This window comes from Pteronotus mesoamericanus, unplaced genomic scaffold (assembly GCF_021234165.1).
Source record: "Pteronotus mesoamericanus isolate MK-2021 breed Mesoamerican mustached bat unplaced genomic scaffold, CSHL_Meso_final contig_163, whole genome shotgun sequence".
Classification (NCBI taxonomy): Eukaryota; Metazoa; Chordata; class Mammalia; order Chiroptera; family Mormoopidae; genus Pteronotus; species Pteronotus mesoamericanus.
Window position 1 is genome coordinate 20363153 of NW_026555064.1, and position 17184 is coordinate 20380336.

The window sequence follows — 17184 nt, forward strand, 5'->3', positions numbered from 1 at the left end:
GCTTATGTACTTAAAAAAAAATCTTATTTCAATAAGACAATACAGTAGAAAAGTAAGCTCTCATTTTTTAAAAAATATTAATTTTGGGGAGGGCGGGGGAAGGGGAACAGGGCAAGGGAGAAAGAAAAACAGATTGCTTTGTTGTTCCACTCACTGCTGCGCTCACTGGTCGCTTCTCCTATGTGCCCTGACTGGAAACGGACCCCGCGACCTTGGGGCAGCAGGACGGTGCTCTAAGCCACTGAGCAGCCCGGCCAGGGCCAGGGCCAGGGCCGATGGGCTCTCACCTCGGCCACCTCCTTCCCAGGCATCAGGGCCTCCCTCCCGGACAGCCAGGCCCCGTGCCCCGCGCAGCCCCTCTGAGTCCTGGGCGAGACCCTGCCGTCAGGAGCTCTCCGGTAGAAGGAGGGCAAGTGCCGTAAGGCATTTGAGCAATGACCTTGGCCACATAACCTGCACAAACTACTGAACGGGCACTCCCTGGGCAAAAGTGCCCTTGACCTTCTGTCCTCTCACTTGAAGACAAGAAGACCATCCAGAAGGGGCAGCAGGATGTGGTTACCCAAGCCCTCTGCGCCCTCCCCTGCTGCCGGGTGGGTGGCTTTGGGCACATCCCAGGGGGGTGCTCGTCCACGGCTGCTGTCCAGGGGTCCCAAAGTGTCCCCACTCCACACTGGCAACACACGCTTGGAGGTGATGGTGTCCTGCCCCAAAGGAGGCAGTATTTTCCCCCTCCTTTTAGTAAAATTGGTTACACAGTATTTATAGGGCGGAGTCTAAAATTTGCACGTGGTACTTAGTCAGCAACATTAATTTTAAGCCACGAAAATTAATTTTAATTCCACAAAAGACAAAAATGTAGGGAGATGCCCCACAAACATCTCAGACCCACCACTTTCCCTCTGGTGACCCCGGGCTGGAGCCGAGCAGTGTCCCCGCCCCCTGGCCCAGGGCACGAGTTCTCGGCCCTCACCTGCGCAAGAATCCAGGCCCCGAGGTCGAGTCCGCCTGCGTACTGCGGCGCTCCGAGCGAGCGGCCCTTCTCAGAGGGGAGCTGAGCAAACCCGCCCCAGTGGGACCGGCGCGCAGACAAGGTAAGTGGGTGAGCAACTGCTCCCACCTTTGACGTGCAAACAAAAGGAGTCCAAGGAGACACCAGGCCACCGCAAAGGCAGCTCATGCTCACTGCACGGCGCAGCACGGCTTGCTCAGCTGCCGCGGGCCTGTCTCCTGCACCTCGGGCTCTCGGTTATTTCAGACGTCGGCCTGGCAAAACCTACCTAACGTGGTGTCATGCTCCTTAGCGTGTCTCTTGTCACAGAGGCGAGAACACTGACCACTGTAACATTTTGTCCAACGCTGGGAAGAAGTCCCCTGGAGGAGAGCTGCCTAGAATCAGCGACATAGTTTTCCCTGTGTGTTGAAGCGGCAGTGTTTGTGTCTGAGGAAGCGAGGTGGGCTTTTCCAGAGGGTTTAGCGGCTCGATTTGCAGGATAAATGGCCTTTCTGGGAAGTCCCAGATGGACAGCTTCAAAGTGGATGACATGTGCTTGTTAGCCAGGCTCAGGTTTAGTCCCTGCTACCCAATATCAAGACAGAACAGTGCCGAGTCCCATGTGGCCCCCATGTGACAGGACCGTTCTGAGAAAGGCCTTGCTGATAAGCAAAGATTGATGTTTTTAATAGCTCCCAAACATGAGAAACTCAGAGTACTATTTAGAGTAAGTCCCAACTGGGCCATCACTTTGTCAGGTCAGTAATGACTGTATGAAACAAATCAGTAAAATCTGGAACTGTGTATGCACTTCAAAGATCGTGTATTTTTAAATTCAGGATGGGAACATTAGGGGTTTTCGAGGAAGCTGCTGTAACTAATCAGAAAGCCGTAATTCAGCAATTAGGGCAAGAATGACAGGAACCCCCGGCCGCAGCTGCGACATGGGGCTCAGTGGTCACGGGGCTCCCCCCTCCCCCCAGGCCCCTTCCACAACCGTGTCTACTTACAACCAGCAGTGGCCCAGCGGGCAGCTCCCCGCAGAGTAATCGCGACCAGCGGTCGATGTTTCGAGGTAGGAGCTCAGCACCCGCCGGAGGCGCTTCTACCTGCCCGTGTCTGAGCAGTTCGCCGCCGCTGAGCCGGCCCGTGCCCGCTGAGCACGCGGCCCGGCCGCCACCCCGACTCCATGCCTGAGCCCTGTCCTGCCACCTCTCGGCGCCATCGGTGGCGCCCACTCTTCAGCCTCACTGCCTCTCCACGGGTTTGAGCAGAGTTTCTGTCTGGGACCCTCCCTGCGCCACCCCCCACCCCCGACAAGGTCCAGCTGACACCACCAGCTCCGCCCCCTTTGGTGCTCGCTGTGACAGGAGTCACGGGACCGAGGCTGGGGGCCCCCCCGAGGCCCACCGTGTGGGGGCGGCGGGGGCAGGGCACGGCATCACCACCGTCGCCACCGAAGATGCACACCCACACCCGGCCCAGGCCAGCCATACCTGGGATTACGTGCAACGTCAGGGGTGCTCACCTTAGAGCTTTTAGAACTTAGGAAAAGTGCAGGGTTATTTCAGAATTACTAGCTTCTATCCTCAATATGGAATCAGTAGGTGAAACTAAAATCTGCTTTTTTGGATTCCTAGATAATTCTGTGAAAATGTAAGATGTAAATGTAAACGTTAAGCTGATTAAAAGTCCGAAGAGGTCAGAATAATGAGTTAATGTTCACTGGAAACTTGTCCTCAGTGAGTAAAGATTCGATCGTAAAAATGATGCTGTGACCTTTACAGGCTTCTAGTGACCTTTATGACCACTCCTCAGTCTGTAAGACGACACTGCGTCCACACCTCCTGGCGGGGGCTGGGCCAGGCGCACTCCCGGGCAGCCTCCCTCCGGGCAGCCTCCCTCCGCTGGGCTCAGGGTGCGGGCCACAGGCAGGTCGTGTCTGGAGGGCGAGCCCTTCCCAGCTGGTATTTCTAAGGAACCCTCTGGGCAACTGGACATCTCTCCATACTCTTTGTCATCACTGAGGTTGAAAACACACAGTTATTTCAGAAAAACCTCCACCCAACTGTGATATGGCACGTATCTGCCCGCTGGGGCTGCAGGGTGAGCCAGCTCAGCCCACCAGGCTTTGAAGGCCTCGGCCCTGGTCCTGCGACTCAGTCCTGCCCTCACAGCGAGCCTTGCATGGGGACAACCGGCTGCCGGAGTCAGAAGGCCGCGAGCAGCACGCGCGGCCGCGGACCCACGTCGGCTCAGGTCAGGCCCTCCTCGCCTGCAGGCCACGGCGACTCCCACCAGAGCAGAGGCTTCGAGTTCCACTAGAAAAGCCATACAGTTAAGAAATACATACCAGTAACAGCAGTGGCGTTTCGGTCAGGAAATTCATTTAAAGTCCGAGTTCCACGCAGGAGGAAAGAGTGGAAGCCTCGCGGCCAGCGGCCTCCACAGCTGCCCCCGCTCGCACCGGCGCCAGCAGCCGTCCTGCCTGCCGGGCGTCTTCTCACGCCGAGGGTGCTGCCTCGGTTGCCGTCTCCCGTTAGGTTCTCTCCAGAAGTCATGCCGCGTCCTCGCTGCCGTCGGCTCCGTTCCCCGGACGCTGCCACCCGGCGCCAGGGGGCCCGGGGCCTCCTGCGGCCGCCGCTTCCCTCCACGCGCCGAGGGAAGCTGCCGAAGCCGGAGTCCACGTGCGCGGACTTTGACTCACACGGGTCCTGCCGGCCTCTCGGGGAGGGAGGTCGGTGGGGTCACTGCAGCTGCCACTCGGGTCGCCGCGAGCTCTCCCGAGTCCGCCTGGCAGGCTCTCCCGGTCCCACCGCCCGCGCCCCGCCCTGATTTGGAAGGTGACGTTGTTCAGTCTCTGAAGTTATGTAATTGAATTGCAGGAGAGTTTAAGATAATGAAAAGAAAAGTATCCTTTTATTGTGGCATTAAGAAAATGTCGGAACCCTGCAAGAAGCCCGCCCTCGGACAAGTGCGCTCAGGGCTCCGAGCAGCCGCCCACGTCTGCGCAGGCAGCGGCCGGACGGCCGGGGGCTCCGGCCCGGGTCTTTCTCCGCGTCCGCTTACACGGTTTCTACAACGCACCAGGCGTCTCTGAGGATGCGCCCGGTGTCCGAACGTGAAGGCCTCTGTGCCGCTCCGTTCCGTCCGGCTCCACGCGGGACAAGAGCCAGGATGAGGCGTTTGCCCTGGACAAGGCGGGGCCGCGTGGGACGACCCCCCAGGGAGGCCGGCAAAGGCCAAGGGCGAGCCGGGGCGGGTTCCAAACGCAGCCTCCCCGTGGAAAGTGCGGGCCTGCCCAGGACCAGGCGCTGACGGTTACCGAGGCGGGAAGCCGCCCCTGTGCGCGCCGCCGCGGCCCCCCCGAAAGCCGCCCCTCTCCCCCCGGAAGTTGGATCGGTTCCGCTCGCGCCCTCGGCCCGCGGAGGTTCCTCCCCGCCCCCCGCCCCTGGGAGCCCCGCCGCCCCGATCGGATTTGGATTTGGGAGGAGGCGACTTGGGCCGAAGTCTCTCAATTTCTTCCGTGCACCCCGTCAGGTAGGAATTGGGGGCGCTGAAGTAGGACGCGTACGTCTCCGCGTTGTAGTTGCTGTTGGTCAGCGTCGGTCCGACTGTGAGCCAGCCTGCAACGGAAGGGGCGGGGTGACCCTCTCTCTCTCTGTCCCCCGCCGCCCCATTTGGACGCATTTCGCACCCTGTGCCTTCCCCGGGACGTCCCTGTCGCTCTCCCGACAGCGAAGCCCGGCGCTTGGTCATGGTCTCCCAGACCCACACGCCCGCGTGTTGCTTCTCCCCTCAGACTGACCCTTGGAACCTGCAGCCCGAGCTTCACGACCCGCGGGGAAGGAAGTATCCCGCACCACCGTGAGCGCGGGCTCAGCGAGACTTTGTAATTTCATGGGACCTTCCCACTTGTGGGAACGGAGCCTCGTTTTCCGATTCAAGCCCTGGAACCGACGCCGCCCCTCCAGCAGCGCAGCTGCGTCCCAGAGCCTGCCCCGCACCGGTCAGCCCGCATGCGCAGCAGCAGGCGGACGGATGTGCGTGCCGTGCGCGACCCCCGCCCCCCAAAAAAGCGGGAGCCTGAAGCGGAGCCCGCACGCGCCCCTGCTCAGCGCGCCCCCTGGGCTTTCCCGGCAGCTCCGGGTCCGGCCGCGGACGTCTCTCCCAGGAGCCCGCCCGGGCGCTGACTCCGCACCCCGTCTCCGCGCGCCTCTGCGCCGGCGCCCGTCTATTCCGGCCCGTCCGCGGTGAGCCGGGCCGCGTCCCCGCGGCAGAGCCGCCCTGCCCCTCGGGCTCCTGTCGGCCGCGCCGCCGGGCAGCTGCACACGCCACAAGGCCGGTCTCGGACGGGTCACGCCGACCCCGGGCTGGGGGGATACCATGCTTTGGGGTTCCCGGGTGGTGATTCTTCTAAGGGGCATGGTTTGGGGGACACTGGAAATACGCCCCTGCGGTGCCCAAGAGACACGGGCCCCTCAGGGCGGGCCAAGGAGTCTCCAGGAGCGGGGCTCCCGTCCGAGAAGTTCGTCAGGACGCGCCTGCCCATCGCCCTCCCTCAGCCGAGGCCGCGCCCCGGGACCAGAGCGTGAGGCCCTCGCAGCCCCGCCGCTGCTTAGCCTCCCGGAGGCGGGGCTCGCGTCCAGCCGGCTCCGTGCGGCTGTGAAAGCTCACGCCGCCATCCCCGTGAGGAACAAGCCAGCGCTTCAGTTTCTGAGAAAGCCAAGGCCTGCGTCCCACACGTCTGGCGTTTTCCGCGGGTCGGCCAGTCGCCCACACGCGCACCCCTCCCCTCAGCACGAGGGTCGCCGGCCGCCGGGACGCCTGTGGGGTTGGGGGGGGGGGCGCGTCCTGCCTCCACGGGAGCGGCCGCGGCTCAGAGGACGCCGCCCAGATGGCACGCGGGGTGAAGGACCAGAACGCGGGCGGGCCCGCAGTTCCGCCCCAGGAAGGGCCGGCTCGCGAGAGCCTCCCCGCCACGCGCTCCAGGGAGCCCCGAGGCTCCCACCTCCCGAGGTCCTACCGGGCCGAATCGTGCTGTCTCTCCCGAACAGGTGGAGGCGCCGTCTCCCCAGACAGAAGTGCTCGATGATGTGGAAAATCTCCACCGGCTTCTCTATGTTGCCGATTTCGGGCTCCTCCGTGATGATCAGGTCGATGTCGACGTTGGCGTGGATGAAGTCCCCGTCGGTGCTGCGCTTCACGGTCCCCTTGATCCCCATCAGGCAATGCTCCTGAGCAAGGGCACGGGACAGCGGTCAGCGCCCCCCCGCAGCTGCGGCTCCCGGCGGTTCGCATTTCTGGCGCCCCCAGGGCCGGAACCGCCCTCGCCCCGCCGGGTCTGCGGGCATCCCCGTGGGGAACCGGCTTCCCGGCGCGGGGGATGGCAGCCGGGCCCCCGCCCCGTGGGACTGCGGCAGCGGCCGTGGAGTCGGCTTTCGCCGCAAAAGTCACCACGAGCCATTTCCAACAATTGTGGAAACAGGGACGTGGACCTGGGAACCTTCCAATAATGCTACACTGGGCCTCCCAGGATCCAAGGTCAAAAGTATACACGAGGCGCGAGCCTCTCCGTGATGGGACGTGAAGAATGGATGCAGACTTCTGCGTTCTGTACATAAATAAATGTGTGCATCCATCCATTTTGTTTTCAGACCTTCTCTACTGAAACTGGGTGGCAAGAGTGTGGACTAAACAGACTAATCTCTCACTGGATTCCAGGAACCAGCAGTTCAAGAAAGATCCTTCCACCTGTGGTCCCTGAAGAATGAACCGCTGGAGGACAAAACTCTTAAAGTCTGACATGTGGGGCACATGTAATAGCGCACGACTGGGCCTGGAAGAATGAAACCTCGCCGTGTGCAACAACATGGATGGGCCTGGGAGGTCTGAAGCTAAGTAAAATCAATCAGACAAATGTGAATACCACATGATGTCACTTACATGCAGACTCTTAAACACAATGACCAAAATGAAACAGAAACAGAGTCCGACGGAGAGATCAAGTTGGTGGTTGCCCCAGGGATGGGGTTGGGGGGTGGGGAAATGGGTGACAGGGATCAAGGAGCTTCCAGCTATGAGACAAGCCACAGGGAGCAACAGACAACCCAGAGAACTTGGTCAACAGTCCTCTGATAACTCTGTGCAGTGGCAGCCAGACTTGTGATCACTTTGTAGTATCAGTCACCATGCTGTAGTCCTGAAACTAGTACAACGCTGTCAGTCAGTTATACTTCAATAAAAAGCCTAACTTGAATGTATTACTATGATGCTCAATGCCATTCGCCCAAGTCTAAGAAAAGGACCTTTCCACCAAAACTGAACAGTAAACAGCCATTTGGAAAATAATGAAAATTATTTGAGAAAAAAATCAAGAGTAAAAATAAAAGTAAAGATAATCAGTAGAGTCAATACCTTCGTCCTCTGGAAGACAGCCTTTGGATCTAAAGTCTTAGTCTTCCCAGGGTTGTTTTTATTAGTTTTAATCCAACAAATATCTTCACATCTCCTGTAACCCCACTTGCGTAAACACTAGAAATGAGATTTTAGAAAACTCTTAGCTAAAAGAAATAAGCAATACTGAAAATAACCAGCTATCATTAAAAAACTTCTTGAGGCTTGAGGGTGTCACAGTAACTCTGTTTTAGTGCAGACACAGAAAAAAGGATACTAGCCTGTGTCAATTACACAGGACACATACACACCTCTTAGGTACTAGCATACAGTTTAACACCCAGTCATAGAAAGGATTACATAGAATTCCAGTTCTTCCATACCACCATCCACTGTCACCAGAAGGAAGTGGGTTTTCAGTGATAACACTCAGCCCCCCTTAGTCACAAAATAACTCAAAAGATCATTTGGTTCCTGCAACCTCAATTTTCTATCCACTGACAAGCTAAACAGTGTTGAAAATGTTCTTTTCAAATGAGTCTTATAAAATGTTTTTATAATGCTAAACCTCAAAAAATTCAGAGACTTAAAATTGCTATGTATATCTCTTAACAGGGAAAACTACTTTTATCTTTCTATAACCTATAAAGTAGTGATCTGGGCCTTCAGGCCCGAGGCCTGTTACACATGGACACCTGACAAACCTCAGCCACCATACGCTCCCACCTCTTACCACTCGCCCGAGGTCCAGCCCCTCCCCAGAGCCACACCAGAGGAAAATGAACGACCGAGGTGCTGCAATCTCATCTATTTCTAACTTCATAATCTGTAAGAAACCAAACAACAAGGCATAAAAGTATTTTGCTTCTGATTTGTCCTAAGAATGAATCACTGAGATTGATCAGGATTTTCAGAAGGTAGAGTCTTTAAATGTACTTATTTTCATCAGGACACATAATGGGTGACAAATTTTATCCTTAAAATGTCTTGTTCTGTTGCTTCCACATGCACACACGCAAGTACACAGCCTGACTTTCATATGGAGAGGCTATAGGCAGCTGTGTCTATAAAACGCTGTAAGACACAGCTTGAGAACAGCCTTTTACTGTTTTATAGGGGAAAAAACTGATATAAAAACAGGTTAAATCACCCCTAAATCAGAGGCAAAACTAAAATGAAATGTAATGACATCTAAGTTTTATTTATCTTTGAATTGCCACCATAGTCTCTGCCTGGAACAGAGTGGTGTTTAATAAATATTGGTTATTTTTATTATTGATAACAAAAATCAAATTGATATAAATTGATAACTAACTGCACAGTTAGTTATAAAAAGTAATCTCTGTTACTCTCTGTTATCTCTCTGTTCAATTTTATTTAGGAAAGTAAGTTTATCACAATTATTTTATATTGAAATTTTATGTACTTTTTACCTAATACACTGTCAGCTCCTATAAGAGCAGAAACTGTCTTTTACATACAAACTCACACTGTGTACCAAAACTAACCTGTGCAGAATGAGCCACCAGTCGTTCTGACAATTTGTCGTTTTTAGCTACACACCTGAGACTGGAATGGCATGTCTTCCAAAGACCGTTTACTCACTACCTGTGCGACTTTTGCCTCCGGAGGGTACTGTGGTGTTTGTTAACGTACCTGAGGCCTTCAGCCACAATGCACTGTAACTCTGCATTTGTGATCCCTAGGGAAGCAGGGGTGATACTTTTAACCTTTATTCCTTTGGAACACGAAGAGCGCATCCCAAGGCAGGACGCTCCACCTACGTCGTCCCAAGTCCAGCACTTCTCGCTGGCAGCGATGCCGGTCTCCCGGTAGTACTCTTCCAGCGGCGGCTCCAGAAGGATCACATCGAACTTCGGGGTCAGCTCTCTGATGTCAAAGGCCTCTATGTCTGCTTGCAAGTACCTAGTCAGGACGGCACAACAAGCGAGGAAGAGGCTTTCACACACCTTCGGGCCGAGAGGGGGAGAAACGTCCTCAATGTCGCTATGCGCTGCTGACAAAGCAGCCGCGAGCCCTCGTGGAGGCCCCTCGGGCAGGGCCCCGCCTGCAGCACGGGCAGAGCCACCAACGCCCTCCCGAGGACAAGGCCGCCCTGCTCCCCGCACACGCCCGGAGGCTGGCCTCTCGCACTCCGCTGGGGAACCACGCTCAGCCAGAAGGCTCTCGGTCCCTGTCCGTTATCACCTGAACATTCTAAGGACCATCACGCTCCTTTTTTCTTAATCATTTAGTTTAGAAAAACTATTTCTCTGTAAATTTTAAATCCCTCCCCCTGAAAAATAGTGTCTAAAATTTTTTCCCCCATATTAAACATCTTTCCTGGCCTCCTAGTATAAACTATCACTAGCCTTTATTGAAAGGTTATTTCCATGGAGTATGAAAGTATTTTGAATATAAAATATCTAAATATAAAATACTTTATGTCTTTTAAAAAATATTACTTTACTAATATTTTCCCCTCATATTCAGACTTCTTTGTGGCTATTCTAATCATTAATACATTTCAGCAAACTGTTAAATGTACAGGATGTTCAAAGTAAACTAAATGTGAAATAAACATTATCTAATTTCATAGACTTTATATATGTTTTTAAAGACAGCATTATTCTGTTTAGCAAAGGTTAAAATGAATTACCATATCCCCAAAATGTTAAGAATAGTAGCCCTGGATTCTGAGTTTTAATTTTCACTTTCTTTCCCTTCATCTAAGTTTTCTAAATTTTCTTCAACAAGTAACTTTTTGAGAAAGTTATTTAAAAATATTTCAAATAAATTCAAGAACACAATATGAATGATTTTCTAAGAAAAAAGTACTTAAAGATACTTTAAGCAAATTATCTGAAAAACTGAAAACAAATTAAATGAGAACCTACTGTGTACTGAGCATTGGAGTTTCAAACTAATATATTTTACTCTAAAGAAATACATGGTGTGTTAACCTTAAACAGGTGCTGGATAATTTTTGAACAGAAAAGTAACCAGATAGAGAAGTGGCAATTTAAGCCTGAGTTGGAAACAAAAGTAATTTTAAAAACTGCTTACATCGGAGGAGTGTTAGATTTCGCTATTAACTCATCCTTCAGCCTGATGAGCTCCCGCAGCTTGGGGTATTCTTCAAATCTGTCAGCCAAACCTGAGGAAAACGGTCATTTTGCGTGTCAATACACTAGAAGCCAGTATTATTAGAGCATTCAAAGGTTATGAGGCTTTTCAGGAAATCAGAACACACACACCTCACTTGATACTCTCATGTCCTTATTAGATAATTTTGAGTATTTTTAAACACTTCATACACATATTTCATACCTATTGATCCGCATTCCGTAAACTGATAAAAATGCAGGTGTTCCAAAGCCAAGTTCTAGTCACCAGACCACATCTCCTATTTATGACTTTCAGTAACCTGCTCATAACATCAGTTTAACCATTCTCCTCTTGGGAAAGGGAAAGGCTGCCTGTCTCTCATGCTTTCCTCCCTTTCTTTTAGATGAAAAAAAATAAATAAATATGACTGTTCTTTCATGTTTTAGAATTAGGTAAAGGAAGAGACAAGGTATAGTAGAGATGAACTGCTGCTGCTGATCTTACATTAACAGCCAAGGGCTTGTGAACAAACCCAACTAGAGCCAGTCCCTCTCTAGGAACAACCTAGGAGCTACTAAGTGCCACGCATGGAAGCAAGAGCGAGCAGCAGCACGCCCCAAGCAAAGCTGACGCACCGACGTCCCGGATGAAATTCTGAGGCCTGTGTCCCGTGTCCACAAAATGCTGGCAGTAGTCGTTATGGGGATTCAAGCTCTGCGTTCCCTAAAGAAAGACCAAAATGCAATTAACAGAGCACACCTTGATACACAGATTCTGTACTTTGTTTTTTAAGTATGAGACCATATAAAATATAAATTGATTTATAGATTAAAAGCCACAATTAAAATGAGAGTATTTCTCTTCAGTAGCTAAAGACATTACTACATTATCTTATCCTAAATAGCCAAGTACCAGACTATTTTGTGAATAATTTGAAATAATCTTTATAATAATGATTTTTTAGTAACTAAAAAAATCTTGAAAAACAAATAGGTATATAAAATCTTTTCAGTCACAGAGCTGCAATGCAAAAAGTTTTAAGATTTGAGAATTATTGCTTTACCTTAAGAAAAGTACTGGAATCTTTGTAGATCTCTTCCTCATATGGCAAATTCTCTTCTTCCTGCTGCATTTCTAGTTCATCCTTTGAAAATCAAGATTAAGTAGATATTTTATGCATAAAAGGAATAGTTTACATAGCATTATATCTTGACTAAGACTCAACATAAATACTTTATTTCCCTAGTGGATAATTAATTTTTCAAATTATCATTAAACTCAAACATTAAAATCTTCACTTTCTCATTATTAGATCTAACTAGTTTATTATTTTCACAAGTTTTCATCAATAATTGTTTAGAACTATTTGTTGACCAAATTGTCTAGAAATTATTTAATCTCAAATGCGAAACTATAACTATTAGAATTTAGCTTGAATCAGAAGATATAACCACCAATGGCCCAATTTTATTTCTATTAGATTGAACCATATGAAACTATTTTTACAAATCAAAAAATGGCAGACCGTTGGGAACTGTATACGGTCTGACCATTGACAATCACAGATACTGAAGCTACACATCAGCGTGCATCCAAACGCCGCAGAGCAGACCACACTGGCAGGTTAGATGCCTGTATCCCTGAGCCACCTGGGGATTCACTGACTCTGGGCTTTCCCTTCTCTCTTAGACAGAGTTCTGCAACAATTACCTTTAAAAAACAGAAATAGGTTTTTCATTGTAATACTTTCAACTAAATACCGCAACTACAAATTTAGAAGTTGGATATTTTCTTGTTTCTTTCAGAAATAGTTCTACACTGCTCCCTAGCACGTGAGTCTTCCCACTGTTTTACCTGGACTGCCCCACATTGTTAACCCTGAAAAACACAAATCAAAAAGGATAGTATTGCTGCCTTTCAAACTCCGACCCAATTACCCAAGGTTTCTGATACACTTACCTCCCTACTGTTACTTAAGAATGTTATTGCCTAGTGTTTACCTGGCATTATGCTAAGTGCTTTCTGCACGTCACCTACTTTGATCACACAAGTCTGTGTTAAAATGAGGAGAGTGATATAAAGGTCTAATTTAACTGACCGCACATGTGCTCAGTTATACATACATACATTTATGACAATTATTTTGGACGCTTTAATATTCAGCTTTCTGTCAAACTTGTTTTTCTGGATAAGAATCTATTATTGTAAGGACTTATTATTATTTTTTTGACAGTAAAATTCCCCCAATTCTTTACTTGCCTTATATTCTTCCATTTTGTCTTCATCTGTCTCTCCTTCTTCCTGATACTTACGTTTTGCATTTGGAGCAGAGGTATCATAGGAAGCCCTGAAAATTAAAACTAAAAGATCACACACAAGCACATTCAAGATGTATAAATGCATCTGTTATTAGCATTAAATAACAGATAATAAAAACAGAAAAAAGCAAGTTTTCCGTGATTAAACAGTATCTATTCACCCAGTTTAAAAATCACCAAAAAAGTCATACAGCCTGACTGGTTATTCTGTACTTTATTTTTATAGGCAAGCAACTAAGTGAGAAAAGAAGCTGCTATACAGATATACGGCAAAAAAGGGACTTCGATATTAGGTACCATTCTAATCTGTCTATAGTAAAACTAATGCTCAAATTGATAACTAGAATACTGAAAAATTATGAAGTGCTTTGTAACCTATCAAATGGTTGCCACTTTTATGGCAAACTCTGTTTTCTTTTACAAGAATTTAAAAAACATTTATTTATGGTGTACAAGCTAATCCTTAGCCTAACATTCCATTTCCTAAGTATTATATGAGAAATATTTCATCACTCATGAACTAACAGTAAAAACCAATGGTTCTAAAATCTTTGATGCTTTCATAACACACTTCATACTGAGGATCATTTGTGTGATAAAACAATAGTCCTTTCACGACATCCACAGGTCAGTAAACAACGACCGCAGGGCACACCGACCTGCATGTCTCTCGCGTCTCAGCAATCTCTCTCTGCTCGTCTTTGCTGTTTAACACGGCGCCGATGCTGTCGGCACTTTCAGCTCCCAGCTGGGAAGGACAGAAGCCAGAAATGAGATCACTTGGCATTTTATGCTTTTAGTTACAGCTGAAAGTAAAACTTCACTTTGTCCATCTTTTAAAGTAAATAAAACATGATTTGGTAATAGTCACAATAACAAAAGAGCTACCATACAGTGCTTGTATGGTGATCGGCACTATGTTAAATACTTTACATCTATTAATTCCCATATTATGCCTTATTTATCCCATGCTTTAATAAAAGTTCATTAGCTTTTATTCAAGCAAAGTCTTTATATAATGATTACAGGCACATTAGAGGGCTTTACTGATTCCCTAAACATGGTAGTGCAAATTCTGGATGGCAGTTGGGGAAATTTTGAAAAACACAACTGCAGACAAATGGCTGAGATACAGCAGGTACATAGAGCAGTAGAGTGGGATTAGCTCACAGAGTCTTCATGAGACAGACCAAGGAGTGTAGAGCGCCACTGACAGGCCACGTCGACCATCTATTGTGCGGAAGCAGAAGGGGGCGAGGGAGCCTGCATGGAACGTCCCTTCACCAGGAAAGGAGGAAGGCACACTCAACACCAGAGCTGCAGGTCCCCAGCCCGGGTCTCGGACAACCACCGCCGAGGAGGCTGCCCACTGTGTCAGCTCCCGCTCCTGCGGTCGGACTGTTCCGCGAGGTCTTCCAGACCCCGTTCTCCTTGCCCAGGGAGGGGCACTCCCCACGAGGACACGGGGATGCTCTCTGCCCTTCTCATGACTGGCTCCTCTTTCCACAGCCCGGTGAGGACAGCATTTTCCCTCGAGGGTCCCCCAGGAACGGGGTATGCGGAGTGAGGAGCCGCCTTCCACGGTTCCCCTCTGTCCCACCTTTCCTCACTCAGATCTTAATACCGCCTTCAGTGACTTTCTCTCTTACTTTTGTTTCCTCCCCGTTTATATTGTTTCAGTCTCTACCAAGACTTCCAATTGTTTTATGGGTTTACTCTTGTGTATTTCTCCCCACTGACGAGGAGGAGCTCTGAAAGCTGTGTGTGCAGCAGCAACACGCCTGCCTCACTGTGAGCGCTCAGTGATTCTGAAGAGGAACCAGTGGAATTTCCTGCGAGGGGCTAAGTTAGAAAACAACGTATTGCAAGAGCACTGCTTTAAATCAAAATTTTGCTTACACACGTAACTGTCTGCTCACGCTCCAAAATTTTGTAAAAAATTGTGGAGCCACTGAATTAAGTAAATAACAGGTTTTCCATTAATGGAGCACTAAATATATTATTTGAATAATTATGGCAACCTGGTATCATCTGAAAGTATAGCAATATTCTGAAACAAAGCTATGAGTTAAATAAAGAGCAGGTGTAAATTGTTGGTGGCAGCAAAAACTGCCACTGTCCCAGTCTGGGCCTACATGTGCATCTGATGTCCACCCAGCAGACAAAAGCAAACCACGCCAATCAAATGCACTGAGTTGTGCTCTACTGTACTTATTGGTCAACAAATGTTTATTAAAAGCTTACTTTGGACAAGAAGGGGTAGAAGACAAACCCAACAGGAATTCAATGTGAATATTTCCCAAACTGTTTACATTCCATACGATAATAAATTGTATCTAGTAGTGGACCCAGGAGTGAGGACAGTGAAAACCCTGGGGAAGAGTATAAACCACAAAGGTCAGGACAGATTTCATCGCTGTGTTCGAGCTGAGCTACGTCAAAGGACAGACAAAAATCAGGCAGGACACCTTTAAAAAAACCATAATGGGAGGGGGGCAGGGAAAGTAGTGGGGGGAAGGCGGAGACAAATATATTTTAAAAAATAATTTAAAAAAACCCCATAATGTATATATCGCACGAACCGTGTTTTCTCTGTCTTGTTCATATAGAGAACAGCAGTGAAATAAAGGGTGAAATTCGTGGTAAAGTGAAGTCTGTCATTGATTGTCGTGGACCGCCTTACTTAGGAGGGATGGCTCCTAGTTCGCAGGTGCAATGGAAAAAGCAGAGGGGCATGAAATTGCAGCTTGCAAGGTTGTGGGTTTGGGCACATAACTAAAATCCTTTGAGCTTTTTTTCCTTTATTTATGAGATGCATATAGTATCTGTACGTTTGAAGATAACGTATGCAAAAAGCTTACCTGAGTTTGACACACACAAGAGACTTAGGAAGCGGCAGCCATCAAATGTTATGCACAGTGTACGTGCTTGGAGGGTAGAGGCTAGCTGTTAGGCACAGGCGAACCGCAATGCGAACTAGAGCCCCTGACACAAGTAAGACCCTCAACAAGTAACTGTTGTATCATGTATTTTGAGACAAACAGAGTTTGAATTCAAATTAAAGTGTAAGAACTTTACTTGGTGACAGCAAGAAGCTTCTTGAAGACAGCATACGAGCTGGGAAAAGGGCTTAGAAAAGACCTGATTTGTCCAAGATCACAATGCCACCAGGACAGTAACAGGTATGATTCTAAATTCCCTTATTTTAAACACTATATCGTAAGTCTTTTCATCAGGTCACAAAAGATGAGAAGTTTCAGATTCCCACTTACTAAAACCAAGATTCACTATTGGAAAAAACCCCAAAACAAAACAGTAAGATGCCTCATTAAAGCCCGTGAGGGTCTCCATCGTTTTACTGGGTCGAGAGGTAGAAACGTAGACCAGCCTCTTGGGCAGAGATGTGCCCTTCCTGCGTTGCTGCGCGCGCACTCCGCTCATCGGCGTGTTAACTGACACACACCTGCACAGGCAGCAGTGAAAGGAAGCTTTAGAGAAACACACTGGGTTCAACTTCCCGGTCTAGCAGTGACTGAGCCCGGGCCACAGGGACTGAACCTCGAGAGCCTCCATTTGAGTGAAGATAATCCTATATACACCAGGAGTCTGTTGTAACGTACGGAGTATGAATTCACGTACTGGCCGAGGGTGACAGCGTGGATACTGTACACTGCACAGCGGACTGCGATACACAAGAGGCAGAAAGTAAAATTTACACCCAAGCCACTTCCAACTCGGTCTTTACGTGATCCACCCGACCCCCCCAAATTCTGTAAACCCATCTCACAAGGAAGCCACAGCCTCGAGATGTGTGCTAGCTACAAAGAAAGGCAAGAGACATTAGACCCCGCAAACAGTGACGAAAAATTTAGGGGAGAAGTCACTTCCGCGTGCGTGAACTGCGGTTCTGTATTCACAAGGACCAAGGCTTCGCGTCCCCCTCACTGGGCGCTGGCCCGCACGCTAGGTGTTAGTATCTGCATCGCCAACACGACCGCGACAAGGATCGGGAGCCCTTGGGGCGCCGCGGAAGCTGAGAGCAAGAAGGGCAGGCACGTGCAGGGTCAGGGTCCGGGGAGCGCACAGAGAGGACGCGAGGAAGAGGGCGGCGCGCACGCGCGTTCGCGATCACGCCCAGGGCCGCGGACCTGCTGCGCGAGGAGCTGTCGCCGTAGCTTCTGACGCTCCCGAATCTCCTGCAAGCGGCTGTCCATGTCCCAACTCCCGTTTTCCACTACCCTGGAAACTTGGCGATTAGCGGGAGACTCTCCGCCCGACTTTGCTCCTTGTGGGTCTGCGACCCACAAGAATTGCCTTGAACTACGCGCGGCACGTAATCTTTTAGTCTTTCTTCACTAGGCATTTCCG

At 49.5% G+C, this 17184-nt stretch overlaps 1 protein-coding gene across 1 annotated transcript; it reads right to left on the bottom strand.

The window, feature by feature from the left end:
* Positions 1-3922: 3922 nt before the first annotated feature.
* On the bottom strand, positions 3923-17180 carry METTL14 (methyltransferase 14, N6-adenosine-methyltransferase non-catalytic subunit). Its single transcript, XM_054563636.1, has 11 exons — positions 16965-17180; positions 13476-13564; positions 12758-12845; positions 11562-11642; positions 11134-11221; positions 10457-10547; positions 9175-9316; positions 8124-8216; positions 7412-7528; positions 6021-6231; positions 3923-4620 (listed from the first exon to the last, which is right to left on the bottom strand). The coding sequence occupies exons 1-11, from the start codon at positions 17028-17030 to the stop codon at positions 4316-4318; spliced, it is 1371 nt and encodes a 456-aa protein (XP_054419611.1). The 5' UTR covers positions 17031-17180; the 3' UTR covers positions 3923-4315.
* Between the last annotated feature and the right edge of the window lie 4 nt (positions 17181-17184).